This window comes from Elaeis guineensis, chromosome 5 (assembly GCF_000442705.2).
Source record: "Elaeis guineensis isolate ETL-2024a chromosome 5, EG11, whole genome shotgun sequence".
NCBI classification, from domain to species: domain Eukaryota; kingdom Viridiplantae; phylum Streptophyta; class Magnoliopsida; order Arecales; family Arecaceae; genus Elaeis; species Elaeis guineensis.
Window position 1 is genome coordinate 116,827,385 of NC_025997.2, and position 26,449 is coordinate 116,853,833.

The window sequence follows — 26,449 nt, forward strand, 5'->3', positions numbered from 1 at the left end:
GATCAAATTTTTTGCAATTATAACATTGGGGTTTCCTCCTAAACCAACAATTTTTTTCAACATGAAAAGACCTTTTACATATATTGCACTTAGGTTGAGTGCTCTCATCATTTTGATTTCTTGAAAAGTTATTTCTTCTCCTTCCTCTTCCTTTCATATTTTTTCTTTTTTCTCTATTTTGGTTTTCACCTTTAGATGACTCCCCTTTAACTTGTACATGACTAGACGGTTCTCTTTGAGAACTTTTATCAAACACCTTGAGCTTAGATTGAAAGATACTTTCTAATGATGATTCTTTGTGTCTAAACAATCTTTGCTCATGAGCTTCAAGAGATCCCATCAACTCATGAACACTTAAAGTAGAAAGATCTTTAGATTCTTCAATAATAGTAACTATGGTATCAAACTTTGGAGGCAAACTAGCCAAAATTTTCTCACATATTCTTTGCTCGACGATGGTTTCACCATAGCTCTTCATTTGATTAATAATTTTCATGATTTTGGAGAAGTAATCCTTCAACTTCTCATTTTCTTGCATTCTCAAATTATCTAACTCTCTTATTAGAGTTTGAAGTTTGATAGTTCTCACCTTGGTATTCCCTTAAAATTTCTCTTGTAAGATATCCCATGCCTCCTTTGATTTGGTGGCTCTAATGATTCTTGAGAAAATCTTGTCGGACACTGCTTGTTGGATGAAGAAAAGGGCTTTGGCATCCTTCTTTTTGTAGTCCTTCATTTGCTCCTTTTGTTGGTTAGTTAGAGTGGATGGCTCTTCATACCCACTCTCCACCAAATCCCAAATCTCTTGTAAAATGAAGAGGGTCTTCATCTTGATGCTCTAATAATCATAGTTTTCTTCATCCAAAATAGAAATAGAAGGTTGATTGATGCTCATATCCATATTGCTTGAACTTGCCACGGAGATCTTCTTGAATGGTGCTCTCTTTCCCACTTGTTGTCCTCAAACTCAAATCTTGTTGATCTTCCTTGCTCTGATACCACTTTTGTTGGCTTTGTTTAGCAACTTGATGAGATTTGGAAGGAGATTGAAATGGAGAATGAGATGAAAAATTGGAGAGAATATAGATCTAGAGTTCTTTCTTTTTATTTTCTTAATACATAAGGCCTCTTATGTGTGAGGCTACCACATCCTACAAAAGTTCATATATCAATACATAAACCACTATAACAACATGAGCCCAACCATATATGAGCCCATACATGAACCCAACATACAACTAAACAAAAAACTTACATAACTTAAAAATAAAAAAAAAAACAAATATTACATTTTAACAAAGACCCCAAGATGAGTTGAGTGAGAGAAGGTCAATTAGGAGTCCATAAGCCCACAAGACCTCATTTCAGTACTAGTCTATTTGGGTAGGCACAGATAAACAGAAGACAGGAGCCATATGGTTGACTCTTTGGTTCTTGGTGGTTCCAAATATTTGGCCACTCCTGCTCCATATTTTTGGGTGCCATCAACAACTGCCTATACTGAGCTCTTTGTATGCCTCTATCCTTTACAAGGCCAAACGATTGCCAGCCTATCAGCTGGTTGAAAGGCTGCAAAGCCAACCAATTTAAAACCAGGGCCAAGTCTAGTGTTCAAGTGGGTTGGGTGGAACCAACAGACCTGACCCAAACCTGAAATCTGGCCCATAAATATGGTCTCATTCCTTGAACTAGTAGAGTTTGGGTCAAATACAGCTCGAGTTTGGATACCTCCTTTTCAGATCCAACCATACCCAACAGGACAAAGGTGGAGCTAACAAGTATTTAACTTGGCATATGGGTTGGTTCTCAATGTAGACCTGAAACCAATTAGTCAAGCCCTGTATCGCGGCTGAATGAATGGTCATATAACCTCAGTCATCATGTCCATTAGTGATAGTGATAAGAGAAGTCTTAACTCTTAGCCAACCTACTTGGGCTCCAGCTGCTTTCCTTTCTTTATCCTTTCATCAAAGTTTTTCTCACCTCATTGAGGTTTTCAACCTCCTGTACTAAGATCTATTGACATCAACACTCGAAGCAATCGACACTTCTTCACCTTTTCCATGCATCAATGTAAGCACAGGCGTTTGTGTCATTGACATCACACCAAGGTTTGTGTGCAATTAAGGAGCATGGTGACAAGACATGGCGATCTACTAATCATTCCAATCACCTCCAGCATCATGTGGCTCATGGCAGCACACGGCTGGCAAATCTCCGACCGTGAAAAGCACAGTGTCTTCTTTCTGGAATCAGAAGTCTGGGCAGTGAGATCTGCATTCTAGTTCATGATTCATTATCCAGGCAAATTCATTCATAATCTTATTGAAAATAATAACTGTGATGACCCAAGCCCAAGCCCAAGCCCGATTTAGAAGACCCAAGCCCAAGCCCAAAAAAAAAAGAAAAAAAATAGAGAATCGGGAAGAAGACTCCCGATAGGAGTCTTCTTCTCCGATGAGCCACCTGAATCAGGAGTCCTAGGACCACTAGAGGTCCTAGGGCTCTCTACAAAGAGACCTCCCCCTTCCTAAGAACCCCCCATCGGTCTTCCTCTCTCTCTTCTTCCCTGATTTCTCCGATTAAAGCTGCGGCCCTTGATTCGTGCTCGCCGCGATTTCTCGCCGGCGGGATCACCGGAGGCTGAGGTAAGCCTTCCTCCTCTTCCTCTCTTTTCTCTCCTTCTTCCCATGCCTCTGTGCATAATTGCCGGTGACGGGTGTCGTCGGATTTTTGTCGGAGAAGGGACCCCCTGTTGACCTCTTTTTCTCTTTGATTTTCCGGCGCCGGCGATCACTGCTGACCGCCAGCCTTGGCCTCACCGAACTCATGAGGATTGCCCCCCTTGCCGCCGGCCTTCGCCATGTCGGCCGCGGTCCGAATGGCCAGTCAAAAGGAGGAGACCTGTCGGTCCCCTATTTCGGCCAGGAAAGAGCCCGAGAAAAGAAAAAAAAAGAGAAAAAGAAAAGAAAAAGAAAAGAAAATAGAAGAAAATAGAGAAAAAGAAAAAAAAAAAGAGAGAGAGAGACTTTCTCTCTCTGCTCTCTCTCTTAGATTTTTTTAGGATTTATGGATTTAAAAAAAATAAATAATAATAATAATAATAATAATAATAATAATAATAAAAGAAATACAAGAAAAGTTTTCATGGATCAATCCAAAAAATCCTGGACGCTGTCATCTAGTCGATCCATATGAGGACATTGGATTTTAAAAATTTTTATTATTTTTATTTGATAAAATTTTGATCAAAAATATAATATTTGACGTACCAGATTCGGAGAAGGATTTTCAAGATTTCTAGGATCCCTAGTTTGGATTTTCTTTTGAGATAAGTAGTATTTTACTTTTATTGAATTTATCTGATAAATTATAAATTTGAATTATATAAATTCATGGCATGTTTGTGATTGAAAATATTTATTGAAATTAATTATGATTAAAAATAATTATTAAAAATTATTTATGATTGAAGATATTTGTTGAAAATTATTATGATGATGTATGATCATAAAGAATGATATGATTGATTGACTCGAATATCACTTATTTATATTATTTTTAAAATAATATATAAATTGAAAGATGATATGAATTGACAATCTGGCTATATAAAGGACTCCGTCAATGGAGGCATATACGTTGGCAATTGATTTGTCCTGAGGATTTATGTCACCAGTGAGACCAGCGACATGTCGTCAGAGAGACCAGCGATAAACCGTCAGAGAGATCAGTGGTTCTGAAGGACTTTACTGCCAGATGATTCGCAGCTCACTGTAAGAAGATACGTGGCATTATGACTCTGTCATAGAAAAAATATGATCATAGTTCATGGTTGATAAGAGAAACTTAAGAAATTTGATGAATTTAAGATGATAAATATAATTTAAAATTAAGATGAATTAAAATTTTATATATGACTGATAGTGTGATGAATTAAATTATGAATTCATGAATTTACATAGTAATTTTTGTTATTATCAGTAAACCGATATGTACAGTATTATTGCTTGATCTATTCAATTAAAGGTATATACTGCTTACTGGGCTATTTAGCTCATAATGAGTTTACATTTTCTTTACAGATTCAGAAAATTAGCGTGATACGAAATTCGGTTGGGAGAAAGATTAGAGATGGAGTTGGCTTATTTGATTTAAGATTTTTTTTTTCAGAATTGATGTAAGATTTTTATTTTAAGCGTTGACTTTGTCAGACAATTATCTTCCTTTTTGATACTGAGTTTTGATTTGTTATTTGAACTAAGGTTTGATCATTAAGATTGAAATTTATTTAACTTTATGTGTATGATGTCATGATGAGATGCCTTGCATGCTTATAAGAAAAGCTTTCCACGAGTATGCGGTGGTTGCCATGACCTTTGATTCACAATCTGAGTCGGGGGCGTAATAATTAATATGGTATCAGAGCATAAGTAGATAGATAAAGATATGTAGAATAGAATAAGCGAGTGATGGGTAGATATTAGAAAATTTGAGAAGTTAGTTATAATGATGATTATGATCTGACCTATCTTAAGTAAGTTTATAACTTTATTAAGGATAAGTTATCATCTCAAATTTATCATAGGTCAATATGCCTCTACGACGAATGAAGAATACTCAAGAAGCGGTAGGAGGGACATCAAATCCACTTGGTGATAACACTCCCCATTTGAATAGCGGCACATCTCAGCAGGAGGGAATCATTGATCCTACTGAAAATACTCTGACAGTACAGGAAGAGCCGAACATGACTCAACTAATGCAAATTCTGATCGGAGTAGTTCAAATACAGCAACAGTTACTTCAACAATAACATGCATAGCCATGTCAACATCCTCCACTGATACCTGGACATGGAGAACATCTGATACAGAGAAACAACATCGTCGAGTTTAAAAAGTTAGCTCCTCCAGCCTTCAAAGAGACCATCGAGCCACTGGAAGCAGATAATTGGATTATGGAGATGGAGAAGGTATTCGCCATGCAAGAATACCACGATGATGAGAAGATCCGCTACACAGCATATCTGTTACAAGGTGAGGCATACAACTGGTGGTGTATACTTGAACAAACATATGAACACGATGGGATATCACTCACTTGGGAGAGATTTTGAGATGAATTCTTGGACAAGTATTTTTCTCGAAGTGTCAGAATACAGAAAGAGCAAGAGTTTATTCATCTGAAATAGGGGAACAGATCCATTGCAGAGTATGAAGTCAAATTCACGTTGTTAGTCAAGTTCATTCCAAGATTAGTTGAAATTAAGTAAGATAGAGTACATAAATTTGAAATGAGATTGAAGACGAAAATTAAAAAATAAGTTGTACCCTATGAGTTAACTACTTATGCCTCAATTGTGAATAAAGCTCTAATAATTGAGACGAAAGTTAATGAAGCACATGCGGAAAGAGAATGGAATCAGAAGAAGAGAAATAGGTTTGGTGGAACTCAAGGATGAAATCAGAACAATAAGGATCTAGCAAAGAAGCCAGCAAATGATAAAAATCATGAGAATGAGATGGCTAGATGTTCGAGATGTGGCCGAAGAGAGCATGATTCTTTTAATTGCCCATGGAATACTGATTTTTATTTTAACTGTGGACAGAAAGGACACAAAATTGCAGATTGACCCCAGAGGAATGAGAATAGATCCACACAAACAAAGGATGGAGGTCAAAGGCCGAAAACTCAAGGAAGGATCTATGCATTCACACAACAGGATGCTCAGGCCTCTAATGCTGTGGTGACAGGTATCATTCCTGTATCTGGTATTTATGCTTCAATTTTATTTGATTCTGGTGCTACACACTCCGTTATATCCACTACTTTTATGAGACAACATGATATAGTATGTGAACCTATGAAAATTAAATTATATGTTGAGACATCAGTAGGCGGTATTTTGAGTACCGAAAGTATGTGCAAGTCATGTAGTATCAGAATAGGAGAAAGAGAATTACCGACAGATTTGGTGGTCCTAGATATGCATGATTTTGATGTCATTCTAAGAATGGATTGGCTTGCTACTTATCATGCCTCTGTGGATTGTTATGAAAAGAGAGTGAACTTTCAAATACCGAAAGAATTAGCATTCAGTTTTGATGAAAGTATGGGAACCACCCCTCCACGTATTATTTCATTTGTGCAAGCTAAACAGATGCTAAGAAAGAGATGTAGAGGTTATCTAGTATCAATAAAGAATACAGAACATGATGAATTAAGGTTATAGGATATTTCTATCGTAAATAAATTTTTGGATGTATTCATTGATGATTTATCCGAACTACCACCGGATAGAGAAATTAAATTTACCATTGAGTTAGCACCCAATACCAATCCGATTTCTAAAGCTCCTTACCGAATGGCTCCCATGGAGTTGAAGGAGTTAAAAGATCAATTACAGGATTTATTGGATAAAGGTTTTATAAGACCTAGTGTGTCTCCTTGGGGAGCTACAATCTTGTTTGTGAAAAAGAAAGATGGTAGTATGAGGCTTTGTATCGACTATAGAGAGTTGAATAAGAACACTATCAGAAATAAGTATCCTCTACCTCGAATTGATGATTTGTTTGATTAGCTGCAAGGTGCACAATTTTTTTCAAAAATTGATCTTCGTTCAGGATATCATCAGTTAAAAATCAAAGCAGAGGACATACCAAAGACTGTATTTAGAACTCGTTATGGACATTATGAATTTCTAGTGATGCCATTTGGGTAAACTAATGCTCCAACGATCTTCATGGATTTAATAAATAAAATATTCAAATCCTATCTTGATAAGTTTGTTGTCGTATTTATTAATGATATCTTGATATATTCAAGAAGAAAATTGAAGCATGAAGAACATTTACGGTGTGTACTACAAATATTGAGAAAAGAAAAGCTTTATACCAAATTAAAGAAATATGAATTTTGGTTGGACAAGATAATCTTCTTAAGACACATCGTATCTAAAGATGAAATTTCTGTGGATCCAATAAAAGTGGAAGCTATGATGCAGTTGAACAGACCTACAAATATTTTTGAGATTCGGAGCTTTCTGGGAATGGCAGGTTATTACAGATAATTTGTAGAAGGATTCTCCCGCATAGCTGCACCTTTGACTCGTCTTACTCAGAAAGGGATTAAATTCGAGAGGATTAAGGATTATGAACAGAGCTTTTAAGAGTTAAAACAACGATTAGTTTCAGCTCCTATCCTTACTATACCAACAGAAAATGAAGGATTCACAATATATAGTGATGCATCTAAAAAGAGATTTGACTGTGTATTGATGCAACAGGGTAAGGTAGTGGCTTACGCCTCAAGACAATTGAAATCATATGAACAGAATTATCTGACACATGATTTGAAGTTAGCTACAATGATTTTTGCTCTGAAAATTTGGAGACATCATTTATACGGTGCGCAGTGTGAAGTGTTTACTGATCATAAGAGTTTGAAGTATATTTTTACGCAGAAAGAATTAAACATGAGACAAAGAAGGTGGTTAGAACTGTTGAAAGATTATGATTTAACAATTCATTATCATCTCGGAAAAGCTAATGTTGTCGCTGACGCCCTTAGTAGAAAATTCATGAAAAATTTGGCTATTTTAATTACACATCAAAGTCAATTATTGGAGGATATAAGAAAACTGGAATTAGACATTCGAGTATATGACTCAACAGTACGATTAGCCAACATGAGGGTTTAGCCAACACTCATTGAAAGGATTATAGTCATCCAGAATGGTAATCCACAATTAACGAAAATAAGAGATTCAGTGGAAGCTGGTGTTCAATCTGAATTCAAGATACATGATGATGGTTCGTTAAGATTCGAAAATAGAATTTGCATACCCAATGATTCGATACTCAAACAAGAAATACTTCAAGAAGCCCATCAGACCGGTTATACAGTTCATTCGGGAGGTACTAAGATGTATAAAGACTTAAAGAAAATGTACTGGTGGAATAATATGAAGAGAGAGATCGCTCAATTTGTGGCTCAATGTTTGGTGTGTCAACAAGTTAAAGCTGAACATCAGAGACCTGCAGGATTACTTCAACCTCTCGATATTCCAGTATGGAAGTAGGAACATATCTCTATGGATTTTGTAACTGGACTACCTAAGACTCCAAGTAAAAATGATGCACCCTGGGTGATTGTGGATCGATTGACAAAGTCTGAACACTTTCTACCAATTAGAGTTGGATTCACTTTGGAAAGACTAGCAAAATTATATATGAAAGAAATTATAAGGCTACATGAAATTTCAGTGATCATTGTATCAGATCGAGATACCAGATTTGTATCACAGTTTTGGAAGAGCTTCACAAGGCATTAGGAACAAAATTAAACTTTAGTACAGCCTTTCATCCACAGATTGATGGCCAGTCAGAGAGAACTATTCAGATCTTAGAAGATATGTTGAGAACTTGTATTTTAGATATGAAAAGTTTTTGGGACGAGCATCTACCTTTGATTGAGTTGGCTTATAATAACAGTTATCAGGCTAGCATTGGTATGGCACCTTATAAAGCATTATATGGTAAAAGATGTCGATCACCGATTCACTGGGATGATGTTGGTGAGCAGAGAATATTGGGCCCCGAACTTATTCAATAAGTAGTCGAGAAGATTCAATTAATTAAAGAACGACTTCGGACAGCACAAAGCAGATAGAAAAGTTATGTAGATAACAGGAGACAGAAATTAAAATTTCAAAATGGTGATCATGTATTTCTCAAAGTATCTCCTTCAAAAGGGATCTCAAGATTTGACATTCATGGCAAATTGAATCCTAGATATGTGGATCCGTTCGAGATTTTGAAAAGAATTGGTGAGGTGGCTTATAGACTTACCTTACCACCTTCACTTGCAGGAGTACATAATATTTTTCATGTTTCTATGTTAAAGAAATATTTACCAGATCCAAGTCATATCGTGAAACTTGAACCCTTGCAAGCTAGAAAAGATCTATCATATGAAGAATATCCGGTACGGATCATGGACTGTAAAGAACAAGTGCTGAGACATCGCAACATTTCTTATGTCAAAGTACAGTGGAGTCGACATTCGAAAAGAAAAGCTACTTAGAAACTAGAGGAAGAAATGAAGCAAAAATATCCCCAGCTCTTCGAGACCACAGGTATGAAAAATTTCGAGGACGAAATTTTTTTTAAGGGTGAAGAATGTGATGACCCAAGCCCAAGCCTAATTGAGAAGACCCAAGCCCAAGCCCAAAAAAAAAAAAAAACAGAGAATCGGGAAGAAGACTCCCTATAGGAGTCTTCTTCTCCGATGAGCCACCTGAATCAGGAGTCCTAGGACCACTAGAGGTCCTAGGAATCTCTATAAAGAGACCTCCCCCTTCCTAAGAACCCCCCACCGGTCTTCCTCCCTCTCTTCCTCCCTGATTTCTCCAATTGAAGCCGCGGCCCTTGATTCGTGCTCGCCACGATTTCTCGCCAGAGCCACCTGAATCAGGAGTCCTAGGACCACTAGAGGACCTAGGGCTCTCTATAAAGAGACCTCCCCCTTCCTAAGAACCCCTCACCGGTCTTCCTCTCTCTCTTCCTCCCTGATTTCTCCAATTGAAGCCGCGGCCCTTGATTCATGCTCGCCATGATTTCTCACCGGCGGGATCCTCAGAGGCTGAGGTAAGCCTTCCTCCTCTTCCTCTCTTTTCTCTCCTTCTTCTCGTGCCTCTGTGCACAATTGCCGGTGACGGGTGTCGCTGGATTTTTGTCGGAGAAAGGACCCCTGTTGGCCTCTTCTTCTCTTTGATTTTCCGACGCCGGCGATCACTGCCGACCGCCGGCCTTGGCCTCACCGAACTCATGAGGTTGCCCCCCTTGCCATCGGCCTTCATCGTGTCGGTCGCAACCCGAACGATCGGTCAAAGGGAGGGGACCTGCCGGTCCCCTATTTCGGCCAGGAAAGAGCCCGAGAAAAGAAAAAAAAAGAAGAAAAAGAGGAAAAAAAAGAAAAGAAAAGAAAAAGGAAAGAAAAAAGAAGAAAAAAGAGAAAAAGAAAAGAAAAAAAAGAGAGAGAGAAAGAGAGAGAGAGACTTTCTCTCTCTGCTCTCTCTCTTAAATTTTTTTAAGATTTATGGATTTAAAAAAAATAAAAAATAAAATAAAATAATAATAATAATAATAATACAAGAAGAGTTTCCATGGATCAATCCAAAAAATCTTAGACGCTGTCATCTAGTCGATCCGTGTGAGGATATTGGATTTTAAAAATTTTTATTATTTTTATTTGATAAAATTTTGATCAAAAATATGATATTTGACGTACCAAGTCCAGAGAAGGATTTTCAAGATTTCTAAGATTCTTAGTTGGAATTTTCTTTTGAGGTAAGTAGTGTTTTACTTTTATTGAATTTATCTGATAAATTATAAATTTGAATTATATAAATTCATAGCATGTTTGTGATTGAAAATATTTGTTGAAATTAATTGTGATTGAAAATAATTGTTAAAAATTATTTAGGATTGAAGATATTTGTTGAAAATTATTATGATGATGTATAATCATAAAGAATGATATGATTGATTGACTCGAATATCACTTATTTATATTATTTTTGAAATAATATATGAATTGGAAGATGATATGAATTGACAACCTGGCTATGTAAAGGATCCCATCAATGGAGACATATACGTTGGCAATTGATTTGTCCTAAGGGTTTATGTCGCCAGCGAGACCAGCAACATATCGTCAGAGAGACCAGCGACAAACCGTCAGAGAGACCAGCGATTCCGAAAGACTTTACTGCCAGATGATTCACAGCTCACCGCAAGAAGATACGCGGCATTATGTCTCTGTCATAGAAAAAATGTGGTCATAGTTCATGGTTGATAAGAGAAACTTAAGAAATTTGATGAATTTAAGATGATAAGCATAATTTGAAATTAAGATGAATTGAAATTTTATATATGATTGATAGTGTGATGAATTAAATTATGAATTCATGAATTTACATAGTAATTTTTATTATTATCAGTAAACTGATATGTACAGTATTATTGTCTGATTTATTCAGTTAAAGGTATACACTGCTTACTGGGCTATTTAGCTCATGATGAGTTTATATTTTCTTTACAGATCCAGAAAATTAGCATGATATGGAATTCGGTTGGGAGAGCGATTAAAGATGGAGTTAGCTTATTTGATTTAGAATTTTTTTTCTCAGAATTGATGCAAGATTTTCATTTTAAGTGTTGACTTTGTCAGACAATTATCTTTCTTTTTGACACTGAGTTTTGATTTGTTATTTGAACTAAGATTTGATCATTAAGATTGAAATTTATTTAACTTTATATGTATGATGTCATGATAAGATACCTTGCATATTTATAAGAAAAGCTTTCTATGAGTATGCGGTGGTTGTCATGATCTTCGACTCATAATCTCGAATCGGGGGTGCGACAATAATAAAAAAAAATAGCCTGAAACTCTGGATGGTATTAGCATGTTACACCGATCACAAAGAAAATGAACGTGCTGATAGGTTCACCAAACAAGCTCATCATTATCAGAGTGCTGCCTTTGCATGTACTAATACATATATAGTTCAGAGGGACTTGGTTAACTATTCCGACGATCTTGACATGAAGAGGAAGATGAAGAAGAAGAAGAAGAAAAGGAAGGTAATTTGTGTCCAAGAGAGAGGTTATAAAATTCTCTTGATTATATTATATCAATCTTAAGTTTGCTTGCATGAAGCCCACTACATCACCAGAATAAGACAAGAGGAGGAAGAGGAAGAAGAAAAGAAGATACATTTCTCTTGGATCTTATAGCCACTCAGTTAGCTCTCTTCCTCGTGTCTCTTGCGCTCTTCATCAGTCTGTACTAGATATTATAAATTAGGCGTTTGGTTCTTCCACCTTCATGGGAATTTCTGGAATTGGGAATCAAACTGCTATATATGATTGGTCATGGGAGGTGGAGAAACTCATGCCATTGGCTTTCTTTCCCTTCTATCCTCATTTTCTAAATCCATGTTATGCCCATTTCCTTCGCTGCATGTTATAGCTAAGGGGAGAGCCATGACTTTACTCTCCTTGATGTCCTTGTTCTCTTTGTACTTCCCCCAGAGAACTGAATACAGGCCTACAACAATCAAAACCGCACCAAGAACTCTGCATCCACAATAACATATATAGGAAATACTTTAGCATTGTTGCTTTAAAGTTACAAAAAACATTAAAAAAAAAAAAAAAGAACAAAAATGAACTTTTTCTTCTTTGTTATAGAACTACAGGTATGAACTGAAAAGCTTACCCTCCCAGGTAGATCTTTTCTGCAAGGATGAAAGAGTCCATGATGGCAACTATGATCATCATCAGAGGACTGAAGGCCGAGGCAAAGACTGGCCCTCTGCTCTGCATCACCAGTCCCTGGACATAGTATGCAATGCTAGATGTGACAATCCCCTGCAGTGGAGTATTCTTCCAAAGTTATTAGCATCTAGAGAGAGTTACACCAAAGTTATTAGCATCGAGAGAGAGAGAGAGAGACTAACAGCATATGCAGCAGCAAGGAGGTTCATATCCCAGCCTATTTTCCAAACAGAAGGCTTGTGCTCCATTACAAGTGTCACAGCAATGGCTTGCAGGGTTCCCATAAAGCAGATCAATGTTGTGAGAGAGAGCTGAGCCGAATATTGTTTAAGTGTTACTGCCTGCAAGAGGAGAGCCACCAAAGCAATCACTTTGTTTGCTACAAATTAAGCAAGCAGCATGGATAAGCTTATTTGCTTGGATAACTAAATAAGTATAGAAAAGCTTCAACACTTCTTTTATTCTCATTTACCTGGAGGACAAAGAGTGCGGCCCAAGCTAAGGTGGCTATAACAAGGAAGATAGAGCCCTTAAGCCAATCCTTGTCGCTTGAATCTGTGGTTTCTGGTACACTGGATCTGTGAGGTTGGACATGCTTGGTCCACACCATCTCCATAATAGGTCCTTTGTAGAGAGTCATCAACATGGCTCCGGCCACAGTCACCAAAGTCCCCACCACCTTGGCCTGGCATCTAATCTTCTTAAGGTCCACCTTCTCCATCCTATTTCAGTTTCACCGCATGAATTATAGCAATCAACTAATAACTCAAAATAACACAAATATAAAGATGTATAACTAATATCACTCCTCTCAAATCTACCTGCATATAACTGCCATCACAAAGGTCATAGCTGGTAGAATGTTGCTCATGGCACAGGAGAAGGTTGGGGAGGTAAATTTCAACCCCGCATAGTAGAAGTTTTGATCTATAACGGGCCTGGATTATCAAAAATAGTTGTCATCTAACATTTCTTATTAAAACTGTGACGGTAATTTTTCATGATAAGATACATAGAGCAATTTATGTATAACAACGTAAACTAACCCCAGCAGGCCCAACACAAATATCTGCACGAAGATTGAGAACGTGATCCTGGGCCAAACATTCCTATCATGATAACAGGAATTCATGAAACATATGAAGCCATAAAATTATGACACATGAAAAAAGTTGTTCATTGTGAAGATCTTTGATCGATACCGCTCGAAGTAGAGTGCAAATGGAGCAATGGAGAGGGTAGCAAAGGCATGGCGGTACACGACAAGGACGTAATGGCTCATGCCATGGTTGAGGGAGACCTTAGAGATGATGTTCATGCCCGCATAGCCAAACTGGAGTGAGATCATGGCAACATAGGGCTTGGCCCTCTGAAGGAAATCACTGCAGCATCCCATGATGCCCTTGATTACTTCAACAAGAACGAAGAACCCAAGAATTAAACTCAAGAAGCTTCTCTCTGTTCACCTAAGCTCGGAAGGGCCACCTCAAGCTCCTATTTATAGTGTTATAGCAATTTCCCCATTGGAAGCCAGGGTGGGCCCGCCGCAAGGGATAGTGGTCTGACGCTCCGTGGAGGTAAGGGCAGTGGGGCCCTTTGGGAGGATAGTGCGGTGCCGGGGGGGACGGTGCGTGTCGACTCCGGGTTCCCCTTGCACTGTCTCGCACGCGTGGCGCTATCTGGGACGCGGCGGTTCGAGCGTGTGACCCCTACTCTGAGACGTTGGATGTTTGGAATCGACGGCTGAGGTTTCTTGATGGTGCGTTGTGGATAAGGGCTCCTCTCTTATTGGATTTCATGTTTCCGCGACGGTGTCTATGAATTTTGAAATCACACGTGTCAGCATGTGAGGATGAGGACATAATGTTCCTTGCCAAGGGTACAAATTGTAACAGATTGTGTTGGTCTATAAGCAAAATGTCTCGAGTGCAACATAGCTATCTGAATGTGCCTGACCTAACTTTTGGAATTTTGCTGATCATGTAATTTGGGTTGAGTTGGTTGGATCAATTGATTTTAACAGGATTTTAATGAGTATTTTGAGCCAATTTTGAGTTGAGTTTATGTCCCATAACCTTGTTTTCTTGATGCAGGTCAAGCTCAATTTCTTGCAACTCAAAAAGCCTTGTTATTGAAGTTTGGGTTGGACACCAAAAGTTGCATAGTCTAAGCTTCCAACTAAAACTAAATTTGAATTGAAATTACGTATGCAATTACACCTTGAGTCCCACCTAACAAGTTATATATTGGTCTAGGTCATCTAGCCTTTGTGTTTGAGATAGCCTAACTTAAATTGAAGCTTTATTGCTTGCTTGATAGTTGATAATCTAATCACACATGCACATCTAACACCTTTATAAAGATGACAAGGACTTCTAACAACAACTTGGATGCTTCCCTCGTCTAATCAGCTAGACACCCACCATCACTCCATCTTGAGATGCTTGTTGGGATAAACAAGAACAATTATAAGTATATATCTCAAAACTAACATATTTTTTATCAATTTTTATTCATGGATAGAATTATTCAAGCTTTAGGTCAGCATCCCTCAGAAGGCCTAAACATTGATTCAATAATAGTTATATTTAACAATAGTGATAAAACCTATTTGCTTCATTAAGGTAATTAAGAGAAACAAGAAAAAGAATAAGAGGAACCAGAATTGTCCGACTAGCTAGAATCTGGGAGACTGTCCAATTTATTGTAAAAAAAAATTCTCCACAATTCTGGGGCTTTCTATTAAGCCCCATGATGATCTTTGTCGTTGATAAAATCCTTGCATTTGTTTCCCTTTGAAATTTCTCTTTTATGTGCTAACTAAAAATATGAAAATTAAAACTAATTAAAAGCAGAACGAAAATTATATGGGACGGATGCTAAAAAAAGAATTATAGGACAGATCCCATAGTTTGCCATATTTTTTCTAATATTAATCTTAAAAAAGAAACTTAAAAGTTAAAGCCTCCTACCACGGAGCCGTTAGTATCATTATTAAAATTAAAAAATCATGATATTATCTTTTTTCTTTATTTTTATAATTAATTTTTATCAAAACATATTATATGGCTAAGTGATATATACCAAATTAATCATCATGCAAGTTAATACATACTTGAAAATAAATTGGTACATAGTTTCTAGAATATAGAGTTCATCAATATATAGTATATGGCTAGATAATACATACTTCAAATTAGTCATCTAGCAACCAAACATACATCTCCAAATAAATTGATATATTTTTTAGAATATTATTTTCACCAATATACATTATATAGTATAGTAATACATATCTATTTACTACCTCATACATGCATAAGCTTTTTAATACATACATAATAGTGATTTAATATACATCTTTAAATAAATCGATACATAATTTTTAGAATATGGAGTGCACCGATACATAGTATATGACCGTGTGATCCACATTTAGTAAATTAGTTAGTTAACAATCTAATACACACTTCTAAGTAAAATGATATATAATTTTGAAAAATTATATTTATCAATATATATATACTATATGATATATATGGTGATGCATACTGATCGATTTTCTGATACATACTACAAGCTAAAAATGATCTAATATATACCTCCAGATAAATTAATATATAATTTTCAGAACATATTTTTTACGTAAAGATATATATTGGATCACTATCGATGTATATCAAAGAAGCTTGTAGTGTATATCAGAAAGTTGATGAGTATATATCTCAAGTTATATAGTATATACTGATGAATATAATGTTTAAAAAACTATGTATCAATTTGCTTAAAGATATGTATTAACTTACTAAATAACTAATTTACTAAGTATATCATCTGACCGCATAATGTGTATTAGTAAACTCCATATTCTAAAAACTGCGTATTTAGAGGTATATATTGATTTATTTAATGATTTATTTATTTAGTATGTACTATATAATCATGTAGTATGTATTAGGGATGGTAATCGGATTGGGTCATAAACGAATTAGATCACTACGGGTCGGGTCAAAAATGTCCAAATCTGAATCCGATCTGTTTATTAAATAGGTTAGATATTGAAACCTAAACTTGACTCATTTAATAAACAGGTTATCTGACCATTTAACCTGTTTATAATCCACTAAAACAAAAAAAAAAATTCAACCCATTTAATGACCTGTTTTTCAAATTAAAAAAAAAATTGCTCACCTGATTACCTGATTCACCTCCCCATCTCCGATCTGTGTGGCTCTTTCATGTTCTCTGCCACCTCCGTCCGCCACTCTCCATCATGCTCTCCACCACTTCCGTCCACATGGTCGGGGCCAGAGGAGGAGGAGCAAAGAGATAAGCGGGAAGAGATGAAAACTGACTCGACGTTGGAGGAGTCATGGAGGAGAGGAAGGATCAGAGATGAGTAGGTGGAGGAGGATTTGGAATTAGAGTTACAGTGAAGGAAATGTTATGATCCATATGGTGTGCCCAAGGCCCAGGGGACCAAGGCTAAGGCCAAGGTCCATCATTCATGAGGGCTTCATGGAGGCTCTAGGGCTAGTTGGATCCTAGGTTGAAAGGCTGTGGGCCTTGCGGGTTCTTGAGGTCTAGATTATGTGGGCCTCAAGGGACCAACTCTTTATGAGCCAGGTCTGGGCCCAGGATAGGTGAGATTAGGTCGAGTCATGGGTGTATATGGGCTTGGGTTAACCTAATCTCCCATAGAGTTGGTCAAGGGAGTTTTGGGTTTGGGTCACTTGATCCGGTGTTTATATATACATGTACTTGTATAGATTTGATTAAACCAAGAAAATAGATAACTCTTTCTCTCAAGTCTCTCTCTCTCTTCTCCCTCTCTCTCCAGCCATCTTCCATGCCCCAGGAGCAAGAAATCCTAGGGTTTTTTGCTGCCAGTCCATAAAAGAAAACAAAGGAAGAGAGGCGCTAGCCCCTTCCCCCTTGCAGCCGCCTACCAGATCTGCTCTCTCCCTCTTGCAGGCATTCAAACACCAGATCCAGGACCTAAAATCTCTTGAAAAGATGTTGGTACAAGTTTCTCTCAGATCTGGAGTTGATCTGAGGTCGTTTGAGGCATGGGTGAGATCTCCATCAACAGATCTACAAGAAAGGCTGCAGTAGGACAGATCTGCGAGGTCTGTCTCCATCTATCTTCTTCTCCATCTAGAATATCTTGATTCAAGATCTATGAATTGAAAAACCTCGATCCAGGTTTGATCTAGTTGGGTACCAGATCTTAAATTTTTTAGAAATAGTTTCAGAGGTGTTCTTCATCTGGAACGAAAGGCTGACGAAGAAGATAGCAACCAGGCTGATTTCGTCAAGGGCCTTGGATCGTGTCCAGACGACTCCAGATCTATTCGTTGCTGGTTTTGCTGCACCCAAGGTCCGTGGGAGGAACCGAGATCATGCTCCAACAGTTGGTATCAGAGCCACGGTGGTGAGGAAGCGGTTCCAAGTGCGAGAAGTTGAAGATCCCAAGTGCTGAAAATTTTCAGCAAGGTACCATCAAGGTATATTCTATACTTCTTGAATTTATATTGCTTGTTTGGCTTGGATCCAGTCATGGGCAGTAATATGAAGGTCGATTTCGAGAAGTTTGATGGCAAGAAAAATTTTTTCATGTGGAAAATTCGAGTGGAGGATCTTCTGGTGCAAGCAGATCTGGATCAGGCTTTGGATGAGAAGCCTGAGGGAATGACAGATAGACAGTGGGCATCGTTGGAGAAGAAAGCATGCTCGGTGATCAGAGGATGTTTGACGGATACGACGTTATATTCGGTGCTAGAAGAAAAGACCCCGAAGGGCCTTTGGTCGAAGTTGCACACCATGTACATGGGGAAGAATATGTGCAACAAGTTGATGCTGAAGAAGAGGTTGTACAGTCTTCAGATGCAGGAGGGATCTAATGTGATTGGCCACATTCAGAGGTTCGACCAGTTGTGCACGGAGTTGGTGAATATCGGGGTGAAGCTGGATGAGGAGGATAAGTCTCTATTGCTTCTATGTTCGCTGCCCGAATCATATGATTCTTTGGTGACTACACTGCTCTACGGCAAGGAGACTCTGGAGTATGAGGACATGGTCTCGGTACTGAGATCGAATGAGCAGAGGAAAAAGTTGACCAGAGATCGGGCTCCCCAGGAGGGTTTGGCAGTAGGGGAGAGGATAGGTAGAGGCAGAGGCAGAAGCAAGTCCAGGGGGCGGTCCAAGTCCAGGAAGGGAAAGAGAGGTGAAATGCTTCAAGTGCAACGAGTTCGGGCACTTCAAGCGAGAATGTCCACTATGGAAGAGCAAGAAGGGAGAAAGAAGTGGCTCAGAATCAGTGAGTACAGTTGCTGGGCAGCAGGTGGAGGATGATCTACTTGTGGTATCAGATGGTCACAAGCAGTACACAGAGGAGTGGATACTAGACTCTGCGTGCTCACATCACTGCACACCACACAGGTCTTGGTTTGCGACATACACCAAGACAAATGAGGGATCAGTGACTCTAGGCGACAATCATCCTTGCAAGGTGGCTGGGATAGGGACAGTCAGGGTGATGATGTTTGATGGGATTGTGAGGACATTGACAAATGTAAAGCACATCCCGGAGCTGGAGAAGAATCTGGTGTTACTTGGCTACTTAGAGTGCAGTGGATACAGCTTCAGCAGTAGGGCTAGAAGCGGAGTACTGAACATCTCCAATGGAGCTATGGTAGTGATGAGAGGTAGGAGGTTGGACAATAACCTCTATCGCATGGAGGGATCTGTGGTGACCGGAGAGTCTGATGCAGCAGCTGCAGCACAGAGCCAGGAGGGGACTTACAGGATGTGGCACTACCGCCTAGACCACATGGGTGACAGAGGGCTGAGGGAGTTGAGCAGGAGAGGACTCATCTCTAATCTGGAGGATGGTGCTACAGGAAAAATCTGTGAGCCTTGCCAGATGGGAAAGCAGAGGAGAATTCAGTTCACCATCAGTACAGCCCGCAGTGCAGCCCCTCTGGAGTTAGTACACACGGATGTGTGGGGACCAGCCCCAGTTTTAGCTAGGAATGGGGCCAGATACTTCATGACCCTGATTGATGATTTCTTAAGAAAACTCTAGATTTACTTCATGAGAGAGAAGTCAGAGATCTTCACCAAGTTCAAAATCTGGAGAGCGGAGGTGGAGAAGGAGCAGGAGAGGAGCGTGAAGTGTCTGAGGTCAGACAATGGCGGGGAGTACATCAGCAAAGAGTTCTAGGACTACTGTGAGGAGTGTGGGATCAGGAGATACTTCTCAGTTAGGAGGACTCCACAGCAGAATGGGGTGGCCGAGAGGATGAACAGAACACTTTTGAAAAAGGCACGATGCATGAAGCTGCAGGCAGGGCTTCCAAAGGAGTTCTGGGTTGACACAGTTGACGTAGCGGGTTACTTGGTCAATCGGTCACCTCACACCAGGTTGGATGGCAGGCTTCCAGAGGAGGTGTGGTCTGGGAGGATAGTTGGGCTGGGCCATCTATGGGTATTTGGGTGCACGGCCTATGTGCACATTGAAGCTGGTAAGTGGAGCAAGATAGACGCCAGATCACGCAAGGTGGTGTTTCTAGGCTATCTACGAGGAGTCAAGAGATACAGGCTGTGGGATCCCTTAGAAAAGAAGGTCATCATTAGTCGGGATGTGACTTTTGATGAGGAGTCAGTCCTACGGAGACGAGCAGGCATGGAGGAACAACAGGAGCAGGAGGAGGTCCAGCAGGGCGCTGCTGGACAGCTTACCTCTTTTATTTTGCCTCTTGCATGTACTACGGGAAGACATGACATTCAGGTGGAGAACCTATCTAAGGTGTCTCCATAGGTGGAAAGGACTCGGATGGATGATCTAGGCGGAGAGGTCCAGCAGGAGCGAGCTGGATCGAGGACTGATATCGGTGTTGCCCTACACAAGCCCAAGAGGACCATCAGGCAACCGGACCGATATGGCTTCGAGGAGATGCTGTCATATGCCCTGGTGACAGCGAATGGAGACCCATATGAACGATGGATCCAAACGATGTCTGAGGAGATGCAGTCTCTCCACCAGAACCAGACGTGGCGATTGATGCAGTTGCCACAGGGGAAGAGGCCCATTGGCTGCAAATGGGTCTACAGTCGCAAGGACAGAGTGGAGCTGGTTGAGGCTTTGGGACACCAAGGTGGAGATTGTTATGATCCAGGTGGTGTGCCCAAGGCCCAGGGGATCAAGGCTAAGGCCAAGGTCCATCATTCATGAGGGCTTCATGGAGGCTCTAGGGCTAGTTGGGCCCTAGGTTGAAAGGCTGTGGGCCTTTCGGGTTCTTGAGGTCTAGGTTATGTGGGCCTCAAGGGACCAACTCTTTATGGGCCAGGTCTGGGCTTAGGATAGGTGAGATTAGGTCGAGTCATGGGTGTACATGGGCTTGGATTAACCTAATCTCCCATAGAGTTGGTCAAGGGAGTTTTGGGTTTGGGTCACTTGATCCGGTGTTTATATATACATGTACTTGTATAGGTTTGATTAAGCCAAGAAAATAGATAACTCTTTCTCCCAAGTCTCTCTCTCTCTTCTCCCTCTCTCTCCAGCCATCTTCCATGCCCCAGGAGCAAGAAATCCTAGGGTTTCTTGCCGCCAGTCCATAAAAGGAAACAAAGGAAGGGAGGCGCTAGCCCCTTCCCCCTTGCAGCCGCCTACCAGATCTGCTCTCCCCCTCTTGCAGGTACCCAAACACCAGGTCCAGGATCTGAAATCTCTTAAGAAGAGATTGGTATAAGTCTCTCTCAGATCTAGAGTTGATCTGAGGTCGTTTGAGGCGTGGGTGAGATCTCCATCAACAGATCTACAAGAAAGGCTGCAGCAGGACAGATCTGCGAGGTCTATCTCCATCTATCTTCTTCCCCATCTAGAACATCCCGATTCGAGATCTACAAATTGGAGGACCTCGATCCAGGTCTGATCTGGTTGGGTACCAGATCTTGGATTTTTTAGAGGTAGTTTCAGAGGTGTTCTTCATCTGGAACGAAAGGCTAATGAAGAAGACAGTAACCAGGCTGATTTCGTCAAGGGCCTTGGATCGTATCCAGATGACTCCAGATCTATTCGTTGCTGGTTCCGCTGCACCCAAGGTCCGTGGGAGGAGCCGAGATCGTGCTCCAATAGGAAATGCCAGAGAGATCTAGTGTTAGGGCTCTTGGAAGGGGCGAACACCGCCTTTGAGGTTTCTGGCTTGGAGCTCTGTTGCCTCTTAAGGCCGAGCAGCTCCCACCATCGGCTAGAGCACTGCGGTGCCTTGGGAGACTCCGCGATGAAGGCATCCACTCCAAGAATATCCGCAACCCTCTGCGGCACTGCGGCCACCTCCGGTGAGTGGATCCCTGCTCAACCACAGCCAGCAGCTCCGCTACGGTCCGCGCCACTGCCAGCTAAAGTGGTACAAGCTTTCCATCTAAAAAGAGCTCATCGACAGGGAGCATTGCGATGGGATCGTCTAGTCAGAACTTGAAGTCAGCGAGATCCTTGTCGGCGGCATCCAGATCTAGCTTCTCCCAAGTGAGGCTGAGGGGAAGAGAAAAAAAAAACCCTAACGAAGCTGCGTGATGAGAACAAGGAATTGGGATGGAAGTTTGGGATTTGGATTGTTAATAAAATCAAAGGATAGCATGGCGTGTTATCTAAGCGCGATCCAATTAGCTACGCGTGGGCACTCAGATTTGGAAAAAAAGAGTATGCTCCACGCAGCAGGTCCGCATAGAAATTATATAAGAATCATAAACGGGTTAAACAGATTGGATAAGTTAAAAAATTTAAATCCAAATCCGATCTATTTAATAAACGGATTAAACGGATCAATCTATTTATGATCTGAATCTATTTAGTTCAAATCTAAACCTGTTTATTGCGGTCGAACATGGATCGGATGGGTAAATCGGATCATATTTTGCCACCTCTAGTATGTATCAATAAAAGTATACACTTAAAATGAGAAAGAAAGAGCATAAGATATTTTTTTTAATCACAGAACTGATGATTCTATTAGTAAAAAAATATTTTAAATTTTTATATTTATTTTTTAAAATTAATATTAAAAAATAATAAATTATGAAGGCCACTCCATAATTTTTTTTCTTTAATGCCCGCCTCCTATGATTTTTGTGCGTTAAAAGCATAAGTTGTTTTAGGAGCTAAGAGCATCACTTGTAGTGAGCACCCGCGCTTGCGGAATGGTACAAGTAGCCTTAAATAAATGAAAAACGAACTGGTTAGACCATCATTAGGGGGCATTAATAGTCCTTTGCTTGTTGAAAAAAAAAAAAAATCATATTGAGGCACCCATTTCCTGCACACGAGAATTTGTTTGGCCTTTACCCCCAGAAATAAAGGAAAAAAATTGGACCAACAAAGTCTAGTTTGACAATTTAGCATTTGACTATTATCTATTTATTGCACAAATTTTGTTGAGTTAAACTAATCCCCACCTGCCACGTGTTAGAACTTTTTAATTACATGAAATGATGGTCGCGTAGCATTACTTATTTTATCATTGAAAAGCTCACTTAATAACCTCATTGGGATTGTTTGGTTGTTTAAGAACCTCAATTTCAATAGCCATATTGTTATGTTTTAAGCCAAAGTAACTTGAGGAACTCTTTGATTGCAATCTATTTATTTCCTTTCATTCTTATTTTAAAAAAGAAAAAACCTTTATGAGACTCTTTGATACAACACTGACCTATGGTAAGCTATGAAGGCATTGCAGTGGTTTAGGTGCAGTCTAGATAGCTTTATTTCTTGTTTTAAAAGATAGCATTTTCTTTCTGTAAAGCACTCAGCTTATCAGGTGTATAGTAAACTCAGGGTCTTTGTTCCGTAGATTTGATAAATACATTTGACTTCAAATTCACTGCCTATATCTTACTAATTGGGAAAAAAAGGGGGAAAAGGATTACTGCCCAAATGTTATGATCCGGCTCCATTAGGAAGAGACCAATAGGTCTCCACCCAATTTGGTGTTTATTTAGACCTGATCTGAACTCGACCCATCATGATCATCTAACATATTAGAGCAAGGATTTGATTTTTATGAGTTAGATTCTATAGGACTTACAAGTTTACTTCATTTTTATGATAAGATATAATTGCGTCTCTTTCCATTGACAGATTAGTTCATATGCAAGCTCTCTCTCTCTCTCTCGCACGCACGCACGCATGTACGTGCACATTCATGCATGATCACTCTCAGCTACTTCCTATCAAAAGAGAGGGAAAATAAAAAAGCTTGAGCCATACGAGATGCTAGGCGAAGCTATAAGTGGATTGCATGGATCTGCTTCTACTCTGTAACTGATCAAAACTAATGCTATTGCCGTTGAAATTTGAGGCTCGGTTGGAGCAATTGGAGTGGCTATCGGGCCACTGAGACAGTTGGCTGACGTTAAATATTTATGTTCTATTGACATCGATCGCATCGCTTGATAAAATCAGCTGCATCATCCTACATTATAGGTTAGTAGTATCCTGCCGAAGTATCTTATAGACCAGTGATTTACCATCTAGATAATTTTCACATACTTCTTCATGCACCTTTTGAAGGGCATAGTCCGCTTCGAAAGGATGAAGATATTTGAAAAGTGGTAGAGAGAATGATCATTTGTAAAGCTTGTCTTGGTGAAGGATATGACTGAGAGTTTGATATCTGATCTTCCGGACCTTCTTGGAGTCTACAGAAAACACTCCATCTCGCAAGATATGGATAAAGAAATCCATCCAATTAGGTTCATCATCAATCTGTAGGACCGAGATCAATTCTTCTGTGCTAGGCTTTTTTAGAATCTCAAAGAATATTTTCTAAAGTAGATCTTTTGGACCTGATGTCACCAACTTGGATAGCAGATCAGTCTTTGAATTTTTGAATCTAGGGACCCATTGAATATCCAGGACAGCAAATTTTGAAGCTAGATCTTTCATATTTTGAAGATATTTCTTTATATTCTCCTCTCGAGCCTCGAAGTCTCCCTTCATTTGTCAAGTCACTAGCTGCGAATTAGTGAAAATCTTTAGCTTCTTCACCCTGAGCTCCTTTGCGATTCTGAGTCCGACGATAAGAGCTTCATATTCGGCTTCATTATTAGTTGTCAGAAAGTCAAACCTTAGGGCATACTCTGCTACAACTCCTTCGGATCCGAAAAGTAATAGACCTGCTCTTAATCCCGCAGAGTTTGATGAACCATCCATATGTACCACCTAGAAGTCATCTAGTTCTCCTGACGAACTAGGTTCCGCCAATGCATCTTCTTCATGAGTCAATTTTGGTGTCTCTTGATCATCCGAGATGGTGCATTGGATGACAATCTGCCAAAACTTGGGCTTTGATAGAAGACCGGGGCTGAAATTTTATCTCAAACTCAGCAAGCTCGATTGTCCATTTCATCAATCATCCAGAAATATCAGGCCGATGCATGATTATTTTGAGTGGTTGATCAATCAGAACTATGATAAAATATACTTGAAAGTAAGGCCAAAGTCTCCGAGAGGCAATAATGAGGACGTAGATCAGCTTTTCTAATTTGGTGTATCTAGCCTCTACATCATATAGGGCTCGACTAATGTAGTGTACCGACCTCTGGACTTTGTCCTATACATGGACCAAGACTGCACTTATGGACAATCAAGATCCAGTTGTGTCAGAAACAAAGAGAGGTGCAACACCACGTCCTTCGTCCACATCGACAGATGCTTCCTCTGAAGAGAAAGATGATTCGGAAGACTAGTTTTGTTAAAACTCATAGAACCTACCATTAGAAGCAAAAAAAAAAGGAGAAGAGGAGAGCGATCGGACTAAAGTAGCAAAAGAAATAAGAGAAAGAAGAAGACCAACCTGCAGCAACACGACACAAGAGATAAGGATGGTGATTCTGCAAAAAATAAGGGTGGCAATACAAAAAGGAGCCGTCGATGATCAGAAAAGCTCTTGGAATAGAGAAAAGAACCAGAGGAAAGGAAAGAAAACGGCCCGAAAGAGTTTGAAAACATGGAAGAAGAAGGTAGGAAGCACAACCTCTTTTTATAGGTGTAAAAAATCAAAACCATCCGAATATCGAATTCTATCCAATTGTTTAATGACTGGCACTTGGTGTGATCCTGTTAGCATGCAGCATACTTCAGTCGATCTATTAATGATTTATGTGAGAAACGAGGTATGCTACTTTTCGAATTCCACCAACTGCCCCCCAGTCATGATTATCGCTGATATGATTGTTCATTTCGCTCAAGAACTATAAGCACCGTTCCGGTGTGAAGGACAGTATGTCTTCGATAAATCTGACCTCATATACTCCCTTCGTCCGTACCGAACTCGAAAGTAGGGGCATGTGTTGGAAAAAAAATTGTCACTTAGGTCGAAGACATAGATGAATAGAAGGATAGATGATATGATATGTAAGGTCGATATCACAATGCAGTCAGAAATGAAAGTATATGATCCCAAAGGAATATGTTTCTCCTGTACCATATGAGAATCATATGAAGTCCCCTAATGCATAATCCAGGACCTCCTAATCCTGACTTCAGCCCCCGACAATCCTTGGCTTCTTGTGATCCCCCTAAACAAAACACTCAGGACCAGTCGATCCTAACTTTGGCCTCATCCTGACTTCAGCCTCAAGCCTGTCTCAGTCTTCATGATAGCCAACATCTGACATCTATCTGACGTCTGTAGGCAACTGGACATCTGAATTGGTCGATCTCCAACTTCAATCATAAATATACTTTAGTCCTGATCGATCTTATCTCACTGAATGCAGTTGGCTCCAGTCGCTTCTTCCTTTCGGCACATGTCTCTATTGTACAACGACGAAGCCTCCATGAATAAAACTGATTCGATCCTATCAGCGCCCTCATTTCAAAATTCAAAAGCGTCCGTAATACTTAGCTAGCTCTAGAACAGATAAGGTAAATATAACCATCTGATCTGAACAATTTCGATCGAAAATCCTACCATATCGCATCTCAATCAATCACGTAACCTGTCCAAAATGATTTTTCAATCTTCATCTACAAAAAGACATCCAGGGGACCCCCAAGGTACATGTAAATAATTTCACTACACTTTTTCTCATCTGTCTCG

General features: G+C 39.6%; 1 protein-coding gene across 1 annotated transcript; it reads right to left on the reverse strand.

Moving 5' to 3' along the window:
• Positions 1–11,646: 11,646 nt before the first annotated feature.
• Positions 11,647–13,827, reverse strand: LOC105033347 (WAT1-related protein At5g07050-like). The gene is made up of 7 exons (XM_019846620.3): positions 13,550–13,827; positions 13,394–13,456; positions 13,169–13,285; positions 12,820–13,069; positions 12,530–12,688; positions 12,289–12,440; positions 11,647–12,146 (listed from the first exon to the last, which is right to left on the reverse strand). The coding sequence occupies exons 1-7, from the start codon at positions 13,741–13,743 to the stop codon at positions 11,960–11,962; spliced, it is 1,122 nt and encodes a 373-aa protein (XP_019702179.1). The 5' UTR covers positions 13,744–13,827; the 3' UTR covers positions 11,647–11,959.
• Between the last annotated feature and the right edge of the window lie 12,622 nt (positions 13,828–26,449).

Excerpts from the sequence above, each read along its gene's own strand:
- LOC105033347 (XM_019846620.3), bottom strand. The coding sequence starts at position 13,743 with ATGGGATGCTGCAGTGATTTCCTTCAGAGGGCCAAGCCCTATGTTGCC. Across the intron at positions 13,070-13,168 it reads GTGATGGCAGTTATATGCAG|GATGGAGAAGGTGGACCTTA; the intron begins GTAGATTTGAGA and ends AAACTGAAATAG. Across the intron at positions 12,689-12,819 it reads CCGCACTCTTTGTCCTCCAG|GCAGTAACACTTAAACAATA; the intron begins GTAAATGAGAAT and ends CTCCTCTTGCAG.